Source organism: Cynoglossus semilaevis, chromosome 8 (assembly GCF_000523025.1).
Source record: "Cynoglossus semilaevis isolate Cse_v1.0 chromosome 8, Cse_v1.0, whole genome shotgun sequence".
Taxonomy (NCBI): domain Eukaryota; kingdom Metazoa; phylum Chordata; class Actinopteri; order Pleuronectiformes; family Cynoglossidae; genus Cynoglossus; species Cynoglossus semilaevis.
Genome location: NC_024314.1, coordinates 4,385,478 through 4,408,146, shown reverse-complemented (window position 1 = coordinate 4,408,146; position 22,669 = coordinate 4,385,478). Strand labels below are relative to the sequence as shown.

Sequence of the window (22,669 nt, the reverse complement as noted above, 5' to 3'; positions counted from 1 at the left end):
ATTTCAAAAATCACCCAAAACATGCATGTGTTCAGTCATGTCCATGATGGATATTATTACATTAAATAATTGTTTTTTATGCAGTGCAACAGGTTCAAAGCAGCGTAAAAGCACACGCACACACAAAAAACAACAACAATCTGACTAAACCTGAGCAGTGTGAGAATGCTTTTTGTTCTTCTCCATGTAGGCCTGAACTGACAGCCACAGCGCTCTGATGTTTCCCTCGCCAAAACCGGTCGCCCCTCTTCGCTCTATCAACTCCAGGAAGAAGGTGTCTTCACTGAAGATGGGCTTGGTAAACACCTGTAGAAGATATCTGGGAGCCACAACAGGTTATGGACATTGGTTGGTGTTAGATCAGCCATTTTCACATAAGAATACTTAAGAAATACAGACAAATTCATAGAGTTTTATTTCCCCTCACTGTATATCATCACAGGTCGTTTTTTGCAGTGAAGAATCTAGCGGTAGAGTCGTATCCAGGAGAATGCCATGCTGTGCCAACATCTGGGGGTTGTGTCCAGCCTCCTCTATTTCTTGCTGTTTTCCCACCTGTCACCATGCAGAGCATCCGTAAAGTTATTGAAGAAGGAAATACTATGTTATAAATACAAAGTTAAATATTTTTAACTTCCTTTTTGAGGAGGCTTTAAACAAAAGGCAACAAATCATTCATAAGAATCAATCAAAGACATTTTTAAATTCGAATGAATATTTTGACCAGGCCAAAGGAAAATATCTATACGTCATTAACTTTTAATAAAGCTGATATTCATTCTTAAATGTTCTATCAGTTGTCTTTAATGGGCAGCTCTTCAGTGACATCACGCACTGAACAGGCCTTTACATAAATGTTACATGATGATCGAATCAGTTTCTTTTGCAGTACATATATTTTCCGTATGATACTTTTTTGTTATATAACCCAACAGACTGTTTTAGAATAAGTTGTTTAACCTCAGTGTAGTACGTAGGAGGAGGGGAGAAGAACTGCACACCAGCTTCAGACATGGCTTGTGCAGTACAGAGAATGTTTTTAGTATAGAGACCAATGTGTTGGATTCCTGGAGATCCGTGTTGTTCCAGGAACGTGTCAACCTGGTTTCTCCCTAAACATTACCAAAGACATACAGAGGAAATCATCCAAATTGTTTAATAATTAAATGGGAAAAATATCTTGAGAGGTGAAATATTTGTTCTCACCTTGTTTAGGCAGTGATTCTGCGATAACAAACTTGCAGTCAGGCTCTTTTTTGTCCACAAAGGGAAGGATAATGCCCAATTCACTGCATTTCCAGTACTCCATGGCAGTAAGACGCAGCCCAATTCCGTCCTGGTTTATTACATAACCTTCATCCACATCCTCCTTACTAATAAGAACAACAACATATAATATGTATTCATCAAGCCAAATAAAAAAACAAACAAACAAACAACCTCACCTGTCAATAAAAAACCTGCGGAAACCAAACAGCTGTTCATACCACCTCATGACCTGTTGGGTGGTTTTCCTGGGACAGGCATATGTGATGTGGTCAAAATGTGAGATTGAACAGGTCCTGTCCTTATCCTCCAGGATACTGTCATTTTCAAGGACTTCAAAACCAGGCAGAAATGACCCTTCATATTTAGATCTGTCAATCAGCGTATGGCAGACATTCCCTACAATTGACTTAACCACAGAATATGTGACGACACCACCCTCGTCCTCCACTATCGTGGGTGGTACAAGGAAGTCGCATCCAATATGTCGCAGATCCTTGAACGACTTTTCCACATCCTCCACCTCGAAACACACGTTGCTGACAGTGTCCACCGGGTAATGAGAGCAGACATCGTACAGGTATTTCCCTGTACTGCATTTTCCCACCTGCACCAGGTGTTGGTCTGGAAAACTTGTGTTGCCAGGCACCTCTTCATCCAAATTCACACTGTCCTGTCGTCTCTCGTTCACGAGAAAAACTGCAGCTGCTTTCCTGAAGGCCAGCTGCCGTGACCTATCTGTTTGTCTAGTTGCAAACAGACAGAATTTGAATTTGGAGACAAGGTCATTGGCTAGTTTCTCCGCGTTAGAAACGTGAAGGGAAATGTGGTGTATCCGACTCAAGTACGCCGCCATGTTTAGATGTGACGTCTGACAAGGGGCGTGGCCATATTGCCACTACACAAAAACAAATTCGTCTTAAAGGTACACCAAATAGTCAGGTTAAATGTTCGCATATTACATATACATTCCTACTAGCAGAAATTTAATAAAAGAAAATGTAATTTTTATTAAGCATAATTTTACACAAAGCATTTGCATCCACATATTTTGTTTGTTTATTTCATTTATTTGTCATGTTAGCGTTGTATTCAGCTGTTTTGTTTCTATGAGTTTGATATTAAAGGATGAACCCGTAGGTATTTGTTTTTTAAATATGACTATTCTGTGGCTTCAATTAAATGTTTTTTGCTGTCTGTCCAGGCTATGTAGCGTTTGGGCCCCCTGCTATTGGTCTTTGCGACATCTTGGTATTGTAACAACATCCCAAAGAAAGATAGTACTACGCGTCACAATAATTAGGGCCAATATAATACTGTATTTATTTTTTTTTACGGATATTTGACGTTACCAAATATATCACCTGAGAAGTAAACACATTTTCCGACAACCATGAACGCTTCACGGTAAAGTCTTTCAGCCAATCAGATTGAGCATACAGCCAGCTGATTGGTGACGTTGGTTGGGTAGCATTATTTTGCTTCTGCTGCTGGTTTGTTACACTGTCGCCGCCATTAAACAACACGAAGGCAACATAAAATTATGCAGCACCGCGAATTAATGCCATGACTAGGAGAGAACGGGGGCCTTACCATCGTGTGATTTGTTCTGAAAGGGGTTAATGAGTGTATAAAAGTAAAAATGTGAGCGATTTAAGGGGTCAAAATATTTTTTGGGAAAGATTTGATAGAGCAAAGAGGAGGCGGAGGAGGAGGGACTGGACTAGAGTGGTTTGTTGTGGTTTCCAACTGTACTTGAGTAACAAGCCCTGACGTTTAAAGGTGAGAGGTTTTTTTTGTTGCGTTTTCCCCTGTTGTAACGTTTATTAATGTTAATATGGGATTTGCAATATATGCGTAAAGCGTTAAATCTGTGGGTAATAATGTTTAACTGGGTTGTAAGCCTTTCATGCTAGTCTTTAACACCCAAGTCGTTGAAATGTAGCATAAATTATACATTTATTTTAAACATTTTAAATTTTATTGAGAAATTATATAAATTGACTTATTGAATATTTCAAACAGTTTGTAATTAGCTAACACTATTTGTTGTACATTAAATTAGTTGTACTAGAGCATTTGTATTTATTTTTCTACCACTCGTGTATATAAAAATAGCCTTGTGTATATGACAATGTCAATTTTTATTTTAATAATTAAATAATTTGTTTTTATTACAGTTTTATTACCAAAGTGATTGACAATGACAGAACAGAGGATTAAGTGGGTCTGTGACTACTGCACCTATGAAAACTGGCCCTCAGCAGTCAAGTGCACCATGTGTCGAGCACATTCGAGATCATTGGGTTCTGTCATCACAGAGGAACCTTACAAGAACAACCCTGACCTGGATTCCAGTGTAGAGTGGGACTCTGCTAGAACTGAGAGCAGCAGCAGCCTTCTCATCTGTCCTGACTCCAGTGCTAGACCCAGAGTTAAATCAATGTCCATGGGTGAGGTTGCCACTAAGTGGTCCTGCCACATATGCACATACCTAAACTGGCCCAGAGCAATCCGCTGTACACAGTGCCTGTGTCAGCGACCAAGAACCAGCAGCCCCACTGAGTCTCCTCAGACTTCAAGCTCCCATTCTGCTCTCCACTCACCTGCAGACACCTGTGAAGAGTACAACGACAGAAACAGACTCAATACCCACCAGCAGCACTGGACATGTACAGCTTGCACTTATCACAACTGGCCCAAAACTGTAAAATGTGTGGTCTGCGACCACCCCAGGCCCAATATCCAGGATGCCATTGAGCTGGCAGACTCAGCAGCTCCATCATCCATGATCAATGAGCAGGACAGAGGTCGTTGGAGAGGCAATTGCAGTGGAGGCCAGAGGAGGTCACCACCTTTGAATAAGCGAGATGATAAAATTGAAATGGATCTCCAGACGATAGAGCTTGCGGCTGCAGCCATTTGCAACAATGGAGAGCAAGAGGTGGACTTCAAGAAGTTGAAGCAAATAAGAAACAGGATGCGGAAAACAGATTGGTTGTTTCTTAATGCATGTGCTGGTGAGTATTTACACTTCTGCAAGGTCTGATGTGAAGTTTAATTTAAAAAAAAGCCTGATTAGAATAAGCCGAACTCTAGCTTTAATACACTAACCTCTAATTTACAGATTTGTAATGTACTGGTGTGAGACATGATGTGATCGTTTTGGCCTCTTTTCTTTTTGTGGCTCCCCTCTAAAAGACTTTATCCTTGTTATCCATTGTCAAACCAGCTTCTTTAAATTTTCTTCCATGATGTAACACTGAGTAAAGTTTAAATTTCACAAGGCTTTTCTTTCTGTTTAGTACATTATAGTGACATGATACCTGTCAATGCAGTTGTAATGAAACTAGAGGCAGGATAATAAGGACGTAGCCATATGCCTAGTGGGAATTTTGGTCCAGTTTTCTGCTGAGCTCCTTGCTGCTTCTGCCCTGACACTGAGAGGCTTTGAGATATTGAAAGGGTGTGAGTGTTTCCCAGCCAGTGGAGATGAATGGGCCTTCTGCACAGCGCAGGAAGAAGGGCTGGCACTCAACACACCCTGTAAACAGTAGTGCATATGTGCTGCGCAGGGGCCTGCGGGAGGCAGAAATAGCCCAAACATGACACGGACACCAGTGAATGCTAAAAGCATGAAAGCAGCACATGATCGGGGGACCCAATAACCTTTGCTCTGATTGCCTTAGTCAGCTTGTTGTTGTTGAAGTAGAGTAAACACTACACTGAGGTCACAGTCGTGTGCTTTTCTCTCTTTTGGCCTATAAGCACTGTAAACATTCCAGTGCCTGTTAACTTCATGATATCATTCACCCTTGTTTTTAATTATGCTACACCAGTTGACTTCTTTCAGGTATTGTACAACTAGTATGGCAATTGTTTGTGTGGAGGAAGTGAGATGTGCTACACACACAACAAAGCCAAGCACTTCCCCCCAGCCTCACAACTTCTCTTTATACTATCTTTACAGTTCTACTCTGTTTTCTTTCCCTGTGATGTACTTCTGCATTTCAACCAAAATCATGTGATGCCGTACAGCCAGCGTACTCAGTGTTGTTTTAAATACACAAAAATATAGAAAGGTACTTGTTTGTTAGCTTACAGAATAAGACATTTCCCTGGTTTTATTTGAAGGGCAGAACTCCAGCTCTGATAAAATGCAGAGGAACGAAACGTTTTTCCTGCAATGTGTGCAAATAATGTGTTCATCTGCCCTTGTATATCATGTGGCTCTTTGCAGTAACGAATAAAAATTGTGTCTCTAAGCCTCTGACAGGTTGGCCACCCCTGGTCTAGTGTAATACAGCAAAGTTTCTTTCTAAGAGCATTTATTTGTAATCTGTCCTGTTCTGACTTCCTGTGCCTCAGGCGTTGTGGAGGGAGACATGGCGGCAGTGGAAGCCTACAAGTCGTCCGGAGGCGACATTGCCCGGCAGCTGACTGCTAGCGAGGTGCAACTCCTAAACCGGTCCTCTGCATTTGATGTAGGCTTCACCTTGGTCCATCTGGCTATTCGCTTCCACAGGCAGGACATGTTGGCCATCCTGCTCCCAGAGGTCATCATCATCTGTTTTTGAATAACAAACCAAATCACGTTAATAATACTACAGAGCTTTTTTGTCTAACTAAATCAATCCCATTTACACAATTTAAAAAAATGTCCATGTAATTTCTGTTCTGTTCTGCACAACCTTTCATTGAACCTCTCATCAGTCTCTTAACTGTTCAGAACTATAACAGGAGATGTACAGCAGATGCCTGCAATGCCTGTAATTATAGTGGCAGTGCACTTTAGGGATTAGGAGGAGGATTAGCCTGGTTGGGTCATAATAGTGGTGATGCCTCAGGGTTGCCATGGAAGGTCATTAAGGCAACGCTGTGAAACCTTATTCTATCATACTAACTATAAAGGCATTTAATACTTTTACAGGCATAAAAAGGCATTGCCCATAATATTAAAAAACCCTATTTATTTGTTTTTATAGTTTTCCAAAAAAGGGAATCTGTTTTCATTTACCTAGATAGTAAGATATTTGCATGACTTTTCATCTCTTAAATTACAAATAGTTATTTTGAAATTTAAAAGTATATTTATTAGATGTAAGAGTAACATGATTGAAAGTATGATTGTGTTCATGAAAAAGCTGTCAAGCCAACGAGTACACGTTAGCTTAAAAGGCTGCATTTATAAGATCTGTATACGTGTAATTATGTAATCAACAGCCCTAATGATGAAAGTTAGTAACAGCATTTTAAAATTATGCTACTTTTCCATTTAAATTGTTTTTAATGCTTTGGTAGTTTTGTACAATCCTATGTGAGTCAGTCATTTTTTAAACAGAATCATAAGACTAACCTAGAATTGCTGTTGTGGGTTCAGCTGCACTGCTGACTTTTTTGTCTTCAAATTTAGACCTTCCCTCTCATAAGTACGTCTTGTTTCTAAAGGTGAATCAGCAGGCACCTAAGTGCATCCCCTCCATGGTGTGTCCTGAGCTGACAGAGCAGATCCGCAGAGAAGTCGCAGCCTCACTACATCAACGTAAAGGAGACTTTGCCTGTTACTTCCTCACTGATCTGGTCACTTTCACCCTCCCTGCAGGTACATTTGACGTCTGGTCAATCCTAGACATGGCTACAGTAAAATAATTTAAGCAATTAATCTATTCATTCCTCTATATCCTTCCGTTAATGAGAAGGAAATAAAAATAGCTATAAGCATTTTTCTGCTTTGCGTCATAAGAATGAAACCCTGTCTTGTTGCACGGAATCGCTCACAGTAAACAGCACATTAGTGTGTCGTCCCTGTGGCGTCACGTCTTCACTTAAACGACATGAACTACTCTCTTCTGAACCCCCACTTTTATCGCAGGGTTAGAGCTTCCAGCAGGTTGAAAGGTTATGCAGTTTCTCGCTGATAAAATATGTTTGCTGTTAAGCCAAGTATTTCTTTTCAGACAGAATTTGTCCCGATGCCAGCTGCTGGGCGCTCTCTCTATTACGCTCTCTCTCTCTCTCTCTCTCTCTCTCTCTCCTATTCCAGACAAAGCCAGTGCCATTCACTATTGAGTGAGAGAATAGCACAGTGTTCTTGCTTTATGTGTGAACAATTCAGTACTCACACACACAGCAACCACAACATGCTGCACAGAGCTTGTCTTTGCTGTGTGCTATTGACCAAGTGTCAGCCTGTTAAGTTAAAGCAAGTCCTCAGTCTTGTCACTGTTGCAGTGTTCCTCTTGCTCCTGCTACAGTCGACCATTAATTCTTAATGAGCTCTCCAAAAACATCTTCCCATTTGTCTTTGCAGATATAGAAGACCTGCCACCTGCTGTTCAGGAGAAGCTGTTTGATGAGGTGTTGGATCGAGATGTTCAGAAAGGTAGAATTATATGGATAAGTCATAATTGTACTGTTAAAAAGTCCACATTTTATTATTGAGCCAAGGCTTTTCCTCCCACAGAATTTCACAAATGTCACATTTACACATTTATTATTGTTGTCCTTTAAGTGTTTTTGCTGAAATTTACTGAAAAATGCTGTAAAGCAGGTTTTGTGGAACTTGGAGTAGTTATGTAATGAATGTAAACTTGGATGGACATGTCTAAAAGTGAGTTGTTTCTTTGTGCTCCCCTTTATCGTACATTAATGTTTCTGTCTCTCTGGCTGTGTGCTCAGAGCTGGAAGAAGAATCACCTGTCATCAACTGGTCTTTGGAGCTAGGCACGCGTCTGGACAGTCGCCTGTATGCCTTATGGAACCGCACAGCGGGAGACTGTCTGTTGGACTCTGTTCTGCAGGCCACATGGGGCATCTATGACAAAGACTCTGTTCTCCGCAAAACCCTCCATGACAGCCTGCACGACTGCTCCCACTGGTAAGATCCCCCAGTTTTATAAAGTATTTTCTGTAAAGACACTTTTCAGATTAAACTTAGATTAGACCCATGCATATTTTATTTTTACTGTAAATAACAAAGTGAACTCAAAATGATCAATCTTTTAGGTTTTATACGCGCTGGAAGGAGTGGGAGTCGTGGTACTCACAGAGTTTTGGACTGCATTTCTCCCTGAGAGAAGAACAGTGGCAGGAGGACTGGGCGTTCATCCTGTCTTTGGCCAGCCAGGTGATGACAGTCTGCTCACTGCACTTCCTCCACTTCACTATTTAATAATTGACATTGAATTGTCCGTATGGTCTGGTTTCTTTGTAAAGTGAAAAAATATAGTGTTATATTCATGGCTAAATTACTAGGGTGATTTTAGGACTTTGACAGTTGGAAAATTGAACAAAACAAAAACAGGCTCTGTGCTTGTTATGAAATAAACAGCTCTAACCACATAATAAAATGACTGAACTCCCTATTGCATCACAAATTCCCTTGATTTTTTATTTTCCAAGTTACTTGTTTTGAAAGAAATACATAAGGTTTTTTAAATTCCTTACAAATGCACAGTTTTGTACGTTTACTTTATGTTTGTACACTTACTTTTCAACTTTTTTTTTTATTCCACCATCTGCATTTCCTTACACATATTTCTCTGGCGTGCACTGAACAGTACGTTTGCATTAGATCATGTTGACGGGTGAAGTAGTTGCTTTGCAAAAGTATCCATAGAACCACCGGCGATTGTGAAAAACCCTTCAGGTTACTTTTAATGTGTAGTAAAAATTATAGCTGTTGTTGCTGGAGCTTATTACAACTTAAGTGGTTATTAATGCTCTGATTATGTCTTTCATTGTGTTTTTTTCTCAAGAGGCACAGCCACATAACAACCAATGTCGATTAGCGCTACAGCTGCAGTTTTCCTTACGAGTAAATCTCAGCAGACTTTGAAAACTGAGAGGAAATAATATTGATATGTGACTTATTAATGTCAGGCCAACAAATAATTTTGTAATATTTACTGTTACTACTATTTGCTCATTTACTTTTAAATACTGTATTTTCCAGACTATACAATGCACCAGAGAAAAGTCCAAAATTTCAATCTGTAAAGAGGAACATTGGCTAAATACATTAACGTAACAGGCTAAGTTCAACAAGTGTCGGCTTTTATTCCACATTATCGAGTCTCACCCAGTTCATCTCTGTTTTTCTGCTGCTCCATTCCCATTTTGGCTGCATACTTAATAATCTGCAGTTTTTTTAGCTTTAAAGTCTGTTTCTGACTAGTACAAATGAGGCTTTTTGGAGTTTTGTCATTTAGCTCTGATGTCTTCATGCCAACATGTTTATAAAAAAATGTAAGAAGTTATTTTTGACTGCAGCGTGTCACCTTATAAGCACAAGTATTTCAGCACAGAGAGTGATCAGTATATGAATGTTCTCTGATATAACCTCATCTATCTGACATCTGAAAGTTCACTAGGCATTGTGTCGCAACATTTTCAAGAGGGAGAAAGTCTAAGCCTGGGAGATGTGTATTTGCAGCGTATTTGGAGATACTTGCCATCTGCAGCCTATACAAATATTACAGCAGAGAAATGCTAAAAATGTCTCTGTTTTGTTATAGGATCACAGAACTTGGCAGCTTCACTCCTCTGTGCTATTTTTAGATATAAAGATTGAATTGTGGGAGATTTATTTGATGTCAGATACAGTTTGATGTTTTCTTTTCCTCACCCTCCTTCTTCCTTTTCCTCCCTGTAGCCTGGGGCCAGCCTGGAGCAGACCCACATTTTTGTTCTTGCACACATTCTTCGCAGACCCATCATAGTCTACGGAGTGAAATACTACAAGAGTTTCCGTGGAGAAACGTTAGGATACACACGTTTTCAAGGTGAGACTGGAAAAGTTGGTGTCTTGTTGATCCTACATTAACAGACCAACGGCAGAAGTATACAAGGCACAGCCTGTTGCTGAAATCCTCATAAGTCAGAACCAAGTATTGAGGTGTGGTAGAAAAAATACAGCCATGGCGTGTTTCCATCTAATCGGGCAGTTTGGCAGGTTCTCAGAGAGGACCTGCAGCCACAGCTTTAGCCTTAAGATGCCTGGTGAAGAGGGCTGTTTTTTTATTTCAGGGCAGGAGTTTGTCGTGGGAGTGAAGAGGGAGGGCAGTTTTTTGCAGAACCGTGGCATCAAGCCGAGGTTCCTCCGTACTCATGACCCAGTTGTTACAGGCGGCTGTAAATCAGTCTGGTCTATTGTCAGACCAGTTTTGAGCTGCTGCACCCCCCTCCCACCTTCATACCTGTCTGACACGGTGTAATTTGAGTGTACAGCTGCAGGGAGCAGTTCTTCAGGTGGCTTCACTCTAGTGTATCATATCTCCCAGCTGCTCTGACCAACCCTGTGTGTGTGTGTGTTTCTCAGGTGTGTACCTACCTTTACTATGGGAACAGAGTTTCTGCTGGAAGAGTCCCATCGCCCTGGGCTACACTCGGGGCCACTTCTCGGCCCTGGTGGCCATGGAGAACGATGGCTACGACAATCGAGGTGCTGGCGCCAACCTGAATACGGACGACGACGTCACCGTCACTTTCTTGCCACTGGTGGACAGTGAGAGGAAGCTGCTGCACATTCACTTCCTGTCTGCACAAGAGGTACACTCCATCACGTCCAGTCACCGTGGACCACAGCTACTGATAGTCAACAAGTAGAACATCTAAGAGACGGCAGAAAAAACAAATAAATACATAACAGCAAACCTTTGTCAAACCTATCAAGTTTCAATTATCAAGTTGACACATGATCGAAGTGCCTGCTTCCTAATGGTAATGATAAATAACTTCACATACATCATTATTAAAAAGACATGCACTAACACAGGTCTCTTCCTCTCACTGTGGTCACTGAGGTCACTGAGCTTAGAGCCTGTAAAATCCTGTTTGCACAACAGAGACACTTAGAGTTTTTCTGTGCTAAGAATCTCCTTAACTGTCACCTTAATCTGAAAGCCGTTGGCTATCGTCATAGACACGTCTGCAGGAATACTATGTATGTATGTTTGAAAATGACTAGAGAAGTGTTAGGTGACAAGTTAGTCTACCTAACAGTGTTTACTGAGTCTGAGTTGGTTACTATGAGGAGAGTAGTTTTTTTTTAAACTGTGCAAACTCACTGTGTGAAAGATCTGGGGCCTCATGTACAAGACTTGCGTTGATTTCCTACTGGTACATGTAAAATCGCTAAAATCCAGAAACTGGTGAGTGCCAAACCATGCTCCTGCATACATATCCAATAAATATTTAAATAGGCCCTGATTTCCTCAATTCCATGAGATAAGACTAAATTCATATTGCTGCCAATAATTTTACCGTAACTTTGGTGTGTGTGTGTGACAGACACCGGTAGCAGCTGTGTTGGAAGGCGTGTCCGTGACGGTCCGTAGTTAACGTCTTAAATGTTGTTCAGATGGGGAACGAGGAGCAGCAGGAGAAGCTGCTGAGGGAATGGCTGGACTGCTGTGTGACAGAAGGAGGAATGCTGGCGGCCATGCAGAAGAGCTCCCGTCGCCGCTACCACCCTCTGGTCACCCAGATGGTGGAGAAGTGGTTGGACCGATATCGACAGATCCGCCCCTGTGCCTCTCTCTCCGACGGGGAGGAAGAGGAGGACGAAGACGACTGAGGAGGGAGATGATGAGATGGGAGTGCACGCTGGGCTCCATGAAAGTACTTCACTGTCTGCAGTTCTTTTTTTTGCTCCTTTTCCTTTTTTGTTGAAGTATTGAGTTGTGATGTTGCATGTGTTGTGCGAGCTCTGCGTTCAAAGTACAAAAAGAAGGACAAGATCTGGCACCAACAGACAGAACCCTGATGTTTCTGCTCTTTCCAAAGCACATCAAGCCCATTTTGTTTTCCCTTTTCTGCACACGCTCCTCGTTTATTAGTTACTTTCCAAACCTACAAAAACAAAACAGAACATGTTAAAAAAATACATTCAAAAAGTACTGTATTTAATAAACCCCTGAAACTGCACTAGACAAATTTCATTTACAGAAAAAATTGCCTGATAGAAATTTTGCTTTAATCAAAAGTGCTAAACCCTTTTGTGATTGTCAAAGTTGCTGTTGCTTTGCGAGTCCCTGCCCCCCCCCCTTTTGTTTTGATGTTGGTTTTATTTATTGTTTTTTTTTTTGTGTGTGTGTGTTTTTGAGTTGACACATGGAAGCAATGGCTTTGGTTCTGTGTTCATTCTGAAGTATTTTTACGTTGCACAGATATATCCTACGTTTGGTGAGGGAGGGGGGACATAATGATGTTCAAGTTTACTGACATTTGTATGTGTGACTCAGCAGTTTTTGATCCTGTTGGAGTGGGTGACACTAATGCTGGTGAGGGAGAGAGAAGAAGCCAGACATCTGCCTCTTTCTATGGAGTGCTTTGTAATAAATTTGACTCACCTGCATCCTCTTTGTTGACACCTGTACTTTTTAAAATTCCATCCAGCTTGTCAATAAATAATTAGCAAAAAAATATATCTACCAGGAAAAATAGTTCTGGATGCCTTTTAACAAGCAAACTGAAGCAGTTCAAGGTGAGGCAACAAGAGCAGAAGTCTTGCTGTTTTTGATTTGTTAAATTTTATGTTCAATACAAATAGTATATTTTCAGTAACTTTTCTAATTCTTTGAAAAAATACAAAATGTAGCCACAATAAGAGGTAAACATTTGTTGGGGCCTCTAACTGTTTTTTAATTAATGAAAATAATGCAGCCTATATTATAACAAATTAAAAGTACATGAAAAAAAATCAACAAAATGCTTAATATTACATATGCTTAGATTTAGTGCGTGAGAATCAATCGTGGTAATTTAGGGAAGCAAGTCTTGAAATAATTTATTTTTAAAAGGCTTGTTATTTCAGCTTTTAAAAAATAAATTATTTCAAGACTTGCTTCCCTAAATTACCACGATTGATTGTCACGTGCTAAATTTTGGCTTCTCAACATAAGTAATAATTAATAATGTTATTCTCCAGAATTAAACATTAATTCTATCATGTAATTTAAATTAATTTATAACTATATATGTATGTTATATATCTAATTATATTATTTAATTAAACATTTATTTTAATTATATAATTTCTATAAGGATGTTAATACTATATAATATTATTAGTATAGTATATTATATATTACTTATTGTTTTATACAATTGCGCCCTCTGCTGACTGAAAAAAGCAAAACCCCGGCATCCTTTTCCTTTATAAATGCGTATCAATCGTAAGAAAAAGGACGGTCTAATGTTTTCTCAGTGCCGTTTTCCACACTCGGAGCTGTGAGCAGCTGCTTTAGCTATACAATTCAATACAAAATACCGGGTTCCCGAGACGAGATTCTATTTTAATATTTTTGAGAAAACAAAAGAAAACGTTTCTGTTTTTTGGAAAATAATTAAAGGTTGCTAAAATATTACTTTTTTTTTTATCCCTTAACCATTATTTACTCCCTTATTTACGGTGTTTATAGGGTTTAGTTTTCTACAAAAACGAACTATTTCATGTAATATTTCTGTGGCGGCAGGCCACAATCAAAGGCCCGTCGTGATAAAATTAGTTTAAACCGTTGTTTGGTATTGCTGCGTGCACATTTTGCACAAGTAAAAGTACTGCTACTTCAGAATAATATTACTCAAGTAGAAGTAAAACGTAGTCATCCAAATAATTACTTGGGTTAGAGTAAAAAAGTACTTGGTGAAAAAACTATTCAAGTACTGAGTAACTGTTATGTAACATCTGATTTATTTTTTAATGAGCATTTAATCAGCTAGACAAAATTACAGAGATGAGAGTTTATCCTATTAATAAAATAATAAAATTAAACACATTTATTTAACACCTTAAAATAATCTGAAATAATAGATAAAAGTGTACATAAAATAAATATTTACAAAATAACTTAAAAAACAAAACAAAATGATTTTAGGTCAAACTTACCGCAACGTATGTCCTCAGGAAAACCTTGGAAAACTGACCTAAATGTAAAATGTAACTCATTACTACCCACCACTGATCACCACATAGAAAGTGAGTTTAAAAGTGCTGTGCACCGCAAATACTCTCGTGACAATAATTCTGCAACTCCAGCCCAAACTTACGGTTCTGTCCCTCAGTGGGGGTATATCAGAAAGACTTACGGGATGCTGCATGGTATCTGTAAAACAGCAGATGACGTAGTTGTCTGCATACAGGTGTATCCTTGGAAAATAGTAGATTCTGTTGATGCTTTCCATTCTCTTTTGCAACTGTGGAAGAAGCAGTTACAGTAAATACCAAAAAAACACATGCAGTTTACGTTTTAAAATGGCAAACCTAAATAATATAATAATGAAACCAAAATGTTTTAGTTTTAATCCTTAGCTGTTAATTCACCTTAACTTTCTTAGTGTTCATTTTTGTTTGTAATTGAAATGTACAAATCTTAGGTCTCATTACAGATAGTTAAAATTAATTTAAAATTAGTAAAAGTCTAGCAGCATTATCTTTTTTATCATGAACTAGTTTACATTAGTTTAGATCTAAAAAAAAGCAGATGAAGTATTGTATCTTTTTATTGGAACTGCACTGAATGCTAAATGTTCACCTTGTACAAGAAACAAATACAAATACTCACACTAAAAACAAAAACATACTGCTGGCTGCCTCGTCTGCTATTGTTGGGACACTAAGAAGGAATTTCTGCTATTGCTCGTACAGAGTACAGGATGCCCCAAAGAACCTGGCCTTGAATAGAACAAAGAAAATATAAGAAGGAGGGCAGAGGGCCGAGAGGGGGCGGGGTCACATAGGACTATGGTTATAGGAACATTTAACTAGGCAATACAAATCTAACAGGACTCTTCAAAACTCTTTAAACACCAAAAACGTAGGAGGAGGAGCCTTGTATATAAAAATACCACAATGGAGAGGATGAGGAGAGGAACGAGAACGTTTCCAGACTAGACCACATCAGTCTGGATAATTCCCTTCAAGACAAAACTCTGGGAATAAACAATATCTGCAAAAAGGTTTTTTCCTGAGTCTTTAAGAAGAAACGACCTGTGAACTTTGACCCTTTCCTGACCCAGGGGGTGACCGATGAATCATATCAGTATGTCAGGACAGATGATTTTTTTTTTTTTTTACATGTTATCAGAACTATCTAACATAACTATGGAAGAGGATCAGGGCCACTCAGATTGCTCTGATTTCTTTATCAGTATTCTAAGAGTAATGTAGAACTTTTCCCCATAGAACCTTGGAAACATCGTCTTAAATCATAACTGTTAGCCACAAAAACTCTGAGAACAAGGCAGAACACTGAGATAAACATTATTTAAATATATTTACTTTCAACTTCCCCCCAGATATCTGAAAGTTATGATAGAATTCTTAAGGACATCTCTACTTGAGAATTCCATCGCTAATTTGGCCCTATTCCTCTTCAGAACGCACCATTCCATGCAAATGAAAGTCAGGAAATTCATGTTCTGTATCACTGTAAAATCTTGCTACGGTAAAAAGTACAAAGTAATGATAATTTTATTTTTTTCACCGTGAAAATCACACGCAGTCGCCATCAGGATTCTCCCAAATGATGCAGCAGTGCCCTCCGGTGGGGAGAGATTGTAACTGCTTCTTTGACAACGGTGGTATTGCCAGGAAAGGGTTAAAAATCACTTTAGATCACTATGAGAATTTTTTTGTGACTACTGATAAATATATTTAATTCAATAAACCATTTTAAATCATCCACACTAAAGATCAGAAGACGGGAAAAAAGTTTTCTGAGGTGAAGTGAGGGGCCTAAGTAACACACATTAGTTACATGAGGAAGAGGAGGAAGAAAAGGAGAGTAGGAGGAGGTGATGAGGTCCAGTCGATTTTTAAATTTCATCTTATTCATCTCTTGGTGTCTTCAGAAGTGGGCCTATGTTTCCCATGAGCTCTAAGGTGAAGGGAGAAGAGGGGGACGGGCATTAGGACAGAATCTCATCAGGTTTTTTTTTTTCCCCAGGAGAGCTTAAAACACTGGACTTGTGTCCACAATCATTGTCATGTCCCAAAGAAATAAAAAAAACAAACATCATCATCAAGTCGTTACTGAAGCCAAAGAGACAGAGAGAGTAAAAACCAAAACGTTAAAAGTACAAATTCCCCGGAACACTTAAGTTCCCAGTTGCCGACTGACTGAACAGACGGTCACTTGTGTGGTTTCACTGTCTCTTGGTCCCAGTAGGTCAGACACGTTCTGATTGGTTGGTTCTGAGCGTGGACAGGTTTGGATGAGATGACGTTTTTGCTCGTGTCCCTTCTGCTGCTATTGCTCGCTGTGGTGCTCTCTGATTTCTCCGTGTTTGGACGGCTGGTTGGGCGACGGGGCCTGGGAAGGGTGTGTGCCGGAGGGCAGGGTGTGGGCGATGGGCACACCACCCGGCACCATGCCCTCTAAAGCTCCAGGGAGGCCGCCTGGAGCCACTCCAACCACACCCGGTGGGTATCTGGTGGAGACGGAGGGTCAGAGTTTAGTGAGTGTAGCTGCTAAAGTCAGGCCACACAGATGGTATTCCCAGCATTCCCAACACCAACAGGAAAATCTAATCACACTACTGGCTCTTTTCCACCACAGAAACTTCCTCAGGAATTTTGACAGAACCTTTTTAACTTCATGAGAACACAATTTCAATCTGGTGTTTTGAATTTAAGCTGTATCTTTTTAAAAAACAAACTACGAACTAAAACAGACGGACATTCAATAAAACATCATCGCAATTAAACAATTAAAACTCAGGGTTTTAATGGTGAATTGGAGAAACTCACACACTGCCATTGTGCAGGACCTGACACTTTATGTAAATTAAAAAAGAACAAAGAAAGAGTCTCAGAGTATGGTATGAGATAAAAGATAAAATTATACTTAACTATGCTTAAAAACCCATTTTATCTTGGTTTTGAGATGGTAAAGAAAATGTATCATACCATTGTATCTCTACTTGCCAAATACACTAGCTTACTGTCATTACCACATTACTTCATTGTACAGTATATAATGCACATGAAACTTGCTGATGGTCCCTGTAATAACTGCCCCATGGGGATAAATAGGAAGACAGCTTTCTAGATCTGAATCTGAATTAGCATTAGCTTCACAAATGAAACCTGACCTGATTAAATAGTCGGTTTTGTTCTGTTATGGGAAAGTTGGTAGGGAAAAGAGCCGTCACTCAGTAGGAAAAAAAACAAACTGATACAGCATTCAGGCAGAGGAGGAGGAGAAAAGATGAAGAGTGAGTTTGGAGACGTTTAATCCAACAGAAGTGACCCCCAAAAAAACCAGGAGACGGAGAAACCAACCAGGAAGCATGACTGGCTTGACATCATGCATCCAGGGACAGTCATTCATCCAAAGTCTACTCTGTGCTCAGTCAAACCAGTGACAGCTACAGTATGTCGGGGATTAGAGAGGGAACACACATGAAGTGACCTGTAGGTGGGGTAAGGGGTCTACTCCAGAGAAGGGGGAGGGGTGGCTGCTGTGGTCTTTACCTGCTCCTGATCTAGGCAATAATTTTGTCTTGGGGGACGCCGGTAGCTACGGCCGGGTGAGATGGGTTCACTTGGCTGTGTGAAAGAAGAGGTGGAGACGCTGACATCAGGCTGGGCCCAGAGTTCTAATACTGCGCTACTACTACACAGGGCAGCAGGTCAGGGGTCGGGACGACGACGGTTAGATCGCCAGGTTTATATTATCTTTTAAAATATCCAGATAGATGGAGATGATCGGTGACAAAAGTCAAGGTTTGACATATAAAAATTATGTCAGACTATCATTTTTCATTACGATTGTAACATAGATTATATTTCAAAAAGGGTCACGGCTGCCTTGTTCTAAATGTGACCCCATCGCTCAGAGTAAGACTGAGTATAATTAAAAATTATATTTTTTCTGACTTTTTAGCTCATAAAATGTAAAAAATGAAGGGAAGGGAATGGACATACAGATGTATGACACATCACAACACAGCTGAAGTCAGAGAATTCCGACTAAATCCTATTTAGGAGAAAAAGACAACATTAAACATCACATTTAAACTCAAATGGCAAACAGAGAATTAAAGCAGGTTGTGTAATACTGCAAATCAGGAGATACTTGTGATTGACAGCTGGACGGTCCTATAGTGTGATGGTCACCTAGAGAATTTCATGTTAAAATATTTCATTTGCGACAGTACGGCTACATTTATATTTTATATACTACTGCATTACACCAAGGATGACACTTGTATTTCCTGTGCCTACCTGTAGGCAGCCCCGTTGAGCTCAGGGTGAATCCCTGGTTGATCCATAACGGCCCAGGGCGCCGTGGTGACAAAAAACTCTTTGTTGACACAGTTTCGAAGGCTGTCGGGGATCCGGCCTGTCACATGACCAAAACAGAGAGACAGAGATGGAACAGTCAGGACGTGTTTTAAAAAGGCAGCCGCGATCACATCATGAAGTCGTCTGGTCAGAGGGCTCAGCTCTGCTCTGTGTCCACGGCCTGACCATCACATTAATGATGACGTCCAGATCTAATCATAGCCAACCAGAGTCTGACTGAGGTGGAAATGTGACATCTGTTGGTTCTGTTTGTCACTGTTACCCAAAGTCGTCGTCAGGACCACAGATCATTAACAGGACGCAGATGAAACCTCCGTCAGATCATGATGCTGCTTCTCACTTGATTTGAAAAATAAATGAATTCAATAATTCAAAAATAAAATAATTATATATAAATATTTATAATATGTAATACTATTAAATTGTAATAATAATATATAAAAAAAGCTTAGTTTTTAAAACTCACAGTTTTAAAAACTAAGTTTTGGCTCTTTTCTGAACACACGGGAGGTCAGTGTTCTAAATCATTGATCCTCAACGGGTGGTTCAGGACCCAAAAGTGGATCACAGACTAGTTTTCAGTCGACATTTCACATTATAGAAGACACGACAGGCTATATGAAATATTGATTATCTCATATTGAGGACAAAATAGGACATAAAACAAACAAAAAAGGAAAACTCTGAATAGGATCCTGAAGAACGTTTGGGTTCTTTGGTAGGTGAAGATGTAACTTTGTTTTGGCAGATATTGAGGAACAATCTCTGTTACCGGTGATGGCTCTTCGGATCTCAGTGGCCGCTGCCTCTCTCATCTCCAGCGACGACTGCTCACTGTACCAGGCTGTGTGTGGTGTGCAGATCAGGTTGGGGGCATCTTTCAGCGGACCCTGGGCAAAACTATGACACACACACACACATACACCAGACTTACACATTTTATATCGTTTATGTCGGAAATTGGAATTGAGCTTAACAGAAGATTTAACCTTTTATCATCATCATTTTAGAACATGGTAAAAATGATTTGCAGTGAGTTTTAAAAAAAACCTCAAATCAATTCAGATAACTGCTTTTATGACCTGTAGTGTCCGAAATGTTATTGAGCAAGGTGACCATTCAAAAATACTGTGTCCAGTCACTCAGTCAGTCAGTAGTCAGTTACAGTATTTCTGTGTTCAAATTTCAGTTTTTCTGTGTTCAGGTATAACCCAGGTCCTTGTCTAAGCCAGTGTCTGTCTAACTTTTTTTCTTACTGAAAATATCTGTACATATGAAGTGATGAAAATGAAAAAGTTTCATTTTACAGTCGCACAGAAAACTCCAAACATTCTGAATGTTTGAATAAAAATAAATATCTGCAGGTCAAATCACTCTGACAGGCACAATCTGTCAACACGTCGCACATTTTATCCAATTAACCTCAGGGTTGAGAAAAGGAAGAAAAACTGAGATTTAAATCAGACTTGATATTTCATCAACTGCTGCTTCAGTAAATGTGTTTTTTTTTCTTTTAAGACGTTTTCCTCCACAAGTGAACACAACTGATTTCCTATAGAGTGTTTGAACATTAAAGAAAAAGAACGAAAAGTCAGACCTTTCTGCTCTCAGCACAGTGAACCGTCCTCTGTCGGTTCAGATGGAAATAAATTACATTCTCCATCTCCTGAATTCCATTAAGTGCACGGCCCTGAAGCAGCTTCTTAGAGTGTGAGCCATCTTTAACTCATCATGTCTGCAACTCTTTCTGCCTTAATGTTACTTCATCTGTTTAAGGATCTCTGTCCTCATCCTGACTGGATGGATTGGCTGACTCTCCTTCTCTCTGTGTTGGTGTCACAGGATGATGCTGTCAGCTTTTGTCTTAAAATTGAAAAATGATCACTAAATTTTTCACTTATAATTTACAATAAAAGAAAAAAACAAAACAAAACAGAAACGTCTTCCTGAAAAAATTAACATACAGTATACTGTGATTCTGCAGTGGATCTGGTTCTTCCCTTCATCTTTGAAATATTTGTCTTAATGGAGACTTTTGACAGGAAATGTTTAAAGAAGGAACGGAAGAAAAAAAAAGAAAAAAAAAAATCAGGAGTATTAAAATGAAGCTCTATGAGCAAATGTCTTTGGTTTTTTCTTTTCCAACTCACCCGAAGGGCTCTGCCTCATGGACGTCCAGGGCAGCTCCACGTATCCTGCCCTCCTTCAGCGCCTGGGCCAAGGCTTTCTCATCCACCAGACCTCCTCGGGCGGTGTTGACCAGGAATGCACCCTGACGCATCTGTGGAACACCGGAAAAAAAAACAGGACTGTGACATAGGAAAATGAAAAATCTACTGACTTATTAAAGAGGGTTTTTCAGCATCTGTCAACTCAGGAGCATGATGAATCTGTCTCATCTCAAGGTAGATATCAGCCGCTGAAAAGGTTTTCAGGAACAACACACCCAAGCCGAAGAGAGGGAAATAAATAAACAGTCATTTTTAAATTTATTTTTTTCCTGTGGCATATGACAGATTCAGGTGACAGCCGACGGCTGGGGAAAAACAGTGTCAGATGTGGGACATTAAAGATTCTACCCAAAGCTGGGAGATGAAATGCAGAAAGAAGGACAAGCTGAAAAATGAGGTAATACCAAGGCTTGCTGCTTGTGGGAAAAAGGACAACACAAATTCTAAGAGGGAGGAAGAAAAAAAAATCAAATGAATGTGCTCAGAAGAAAGTAATCCCTTAATCTTGACAAAAGCAGAAATCCAGGGGCATGAAAAGCCTTGATGCTGGCAGTCAGTCTTTTACCGGGCCTTGATGGTTTTTGAAACACACACACACACACACACACACACACACACACACACAAATGTTTCCACTTTAGGAGCGGAGAGTGACTGCCAAGATTTTTTTTTTGGTTAGAAAAGTGCTCTTATACGTAAGAGACTGCTGAGCATGTTAATCTGTAAAAACAAAAATAAACAGAATTTACCAGGTTAGGCTTTTAACCTTCACTCACACATGAGACAACGGCGGGCAACCGTGAGTGGCGCCGTGGGGCGACATCTGGTGCAGTTTCACAGCTTCCCTGCAGGTGTCACCCCAGGCAGTGCCTGCTCTTACAGTGCTTTATTGACTGCAGAGAGAGAGCAGCACTCTCCCCTCAGTGCTCTCTGCCCCCCCTGCTGTCCAGCCCGGTCGATATATTTTCTGTAGCCGTGGGCTGGCGCTAATTGCATTTGACAGAGCAACGGAATGAATTTGTGTCCAGCTTTGGTGGAGCCTACGATAAAGAGCACAGAAATGTGATGGCTGCTGCGTGTACAGGATGAACCTTTCTCTTTGTCTTTACTGTAGTACAAAGATGTCTAGAGTTGCCTTCAGGCCTGGGTTGCCCGGTCTGCAACTGTTGCTGTACAAAAAAAAAACTGCCTCCTATTTGGTCAAAGAATGTTCATCCACAGCCACATACAATAATCTGTTTACCCCTAAAAACACACTAATACAATACAGTTTAAGTAAGTTAGGATTGTCAGAGACAATCAGAAACTATTCAATGAGTCAGTACTACAGCCGATACTACAGTACAGGTTGACATGATGACATCACCCCAGCAACAACATTCCAGTGGATGTACCTGTTTGATGGTGAAGTCGTTGATGAGGTGGTGGTTGTGTTCGTTCAGGTTGCAGTGTAGGGACACGCAGTCGCTCTGGTAGAGCAGATCCTGCAGAGTGTAGACGCGCTGCACTCCCAGAGAGCGCTCCAGGCCGTCCTGCAGGTAGGGGTCGTAGAAGATGACGTTGAAGCCAAACACCTTGGCCCGCACGGCCACTGCTTGGCCCGAACGTCCTGAGGGAGGACATGGGAGAGTGGACAGTGGTCAATTATGAACACAGACTGTAGATAAGAAACAGCAGTTTTCAAGTTTAACAGTGAGGAAAAAAGTTTAAAAAGTTTGTAATAAGTTAGTGAAAAGAAAATAAGGAAAAAATAAGGAATTACTATACCGATATTATCTCATTTTATACACTCGCTTTCCATGTCAGATAGAAAGACATTGATTCTACTTGTACTAAATTGAAACTGTATTTACACATATTT

General features: G+C 40.1%; 3 protein-coding genes across 7 annotated transcripts in view; 1 reads left to right on the top strand and 2 right to left on the bottom strand.

Annotated features, from left to right (window-relative positions):
* Positions 1-6: 6 nt before the first annotated feature.
* On the bottom strand, positions 7-2,299 carry hpdl (4-hydroxyphenylpyruvate dioxygenase-like). Its single transcript, XM_008314090.3, has 5 exons — positions 1,446-2,299; positions 1,207-1,373; positions 961-1,112; positions 428-555; positions 7-319 (listed from the first exon to the last, which is right to left on the bottom strand). Exons 1-5 carry the CDS (start codon positions 2,120-2,122, stop codon positions 145-147), a joined length of 1,299 nt encoding a protein of 432 aa, XP_008312312.1. The 5' UTR covers positions 2,123-2,299; the 3' UTR covers positions 7-144.
* A 444-nt stretch (positions 2,300-2,743) lies between these two features.
* Positions 2,744-12,690, top strand: LOC103381636 (ubiquitin thioesterase ZRANB1). Its single transcript, XM_008314091.3, has 10 exons — positions 2,744-3,048; positions 3,447-4,286; positions 5,635-5,822; positions 6,715-6,868; positions 7,577-7,648; positions 7,945-8,143; positions 8,272-8,392; positions 9,920-10,049; positions 10,586-10,815; positions 11,627-12,690. The coding sequence occupies exons 2-10, from the start codon at positions 3,470-3,472 to the stop codon at positions 11,840-11,842; spliced, it is 2,127 nt and encodes a 708-aa protein (XP_008312313.1). The 5' UTR covers positions 2,744-3,048; positions 3,447-3,469; the 3' UTR covers positions 11,843-12,690.
* Positions 12,691-14,753: 2,063 nt separating this feature from the next.
* LOC103381637 (C-terminal-binding protein 2) overlaps positions 14,754-22,669 on the bottom strand; it is a 79,581-nt gene continuing 71,665 nt past the window's right edge. For 4 of the 5 annotated variants that reach the window (XM_008314093.3, XM_008314094.3, XM_025057654.1 and 1 more), the window contains 5 exons: positions 22,203-22,417; positions 20,728-20,858; positions 19,350-19,477; positions 18,497-18,614; positions 14,754-16,698 (listed from right to left, as the gene is read on the bottom strand). In XM_008314093.3, coding sequence (XP_008312315.1) covers positions 16,518-16,698; positions 18,497-18,614; positions 19,350-19,477; positions 20,728-20,858; positions 22,203-22,417 — 773 coding nt within the window. In that variant the 3' untranslated portion in view covers positions 14,754-16,517. Of the gene's footprint in view, positions 16,699-17,743; positions 17,819-18,496; positions 18,615-19,349; positions 19,478-20,727; positions 20,859-22,202; positions 22,418-22,669 lie in introns of all 5 variants that reach the window. The other variant, XM_025057655.1, reaches the window with a different exon arrangement.

Coding starts and splice junctions, on each gene's coding strand:
- hpdl (XM_008314090.3), bottom strand. CDS start 2,122: ATGGCGGCGTACTTGAGTCGGATACACCACATTTCCCTTCACGTTTCT. Junction 1,374..1,445: donor CGCAGGTTTTTTATTGACAG/GTGAGGTTGTTT, acceptor TGTTCTTATTAG/TAAGGAGGATGTGGATGAAG. Junction 1,113..1,206: donor AGAATCACTGCCTAAACAAG/GTGAGAACAAAT, acceptor GGTAATGTTTAG/GGAGAAACCAGGTTGACACG.
- LOC103381636 (XM_008314091.3), top strand. CDS start 3,470: ATGACAGAACAGAGGATTAAGTGGGTCTGTGACTACTGCACCTATGAA. Junction 8,393..9,919: donor TCCTGTCTTTGGCCAGCCAG/GTGATGACAGTC, acceptor TCCTCCCTGTAG/CCTGGGGCCAGCCTGGAGCA. Junction 10,816..11,626: donor ACTTCCTGTCTGCACAAGAG/GTACACTCCATC, acceptor AATGTTGTTCAG/ATGGGGAACGAGGAGCAGCA.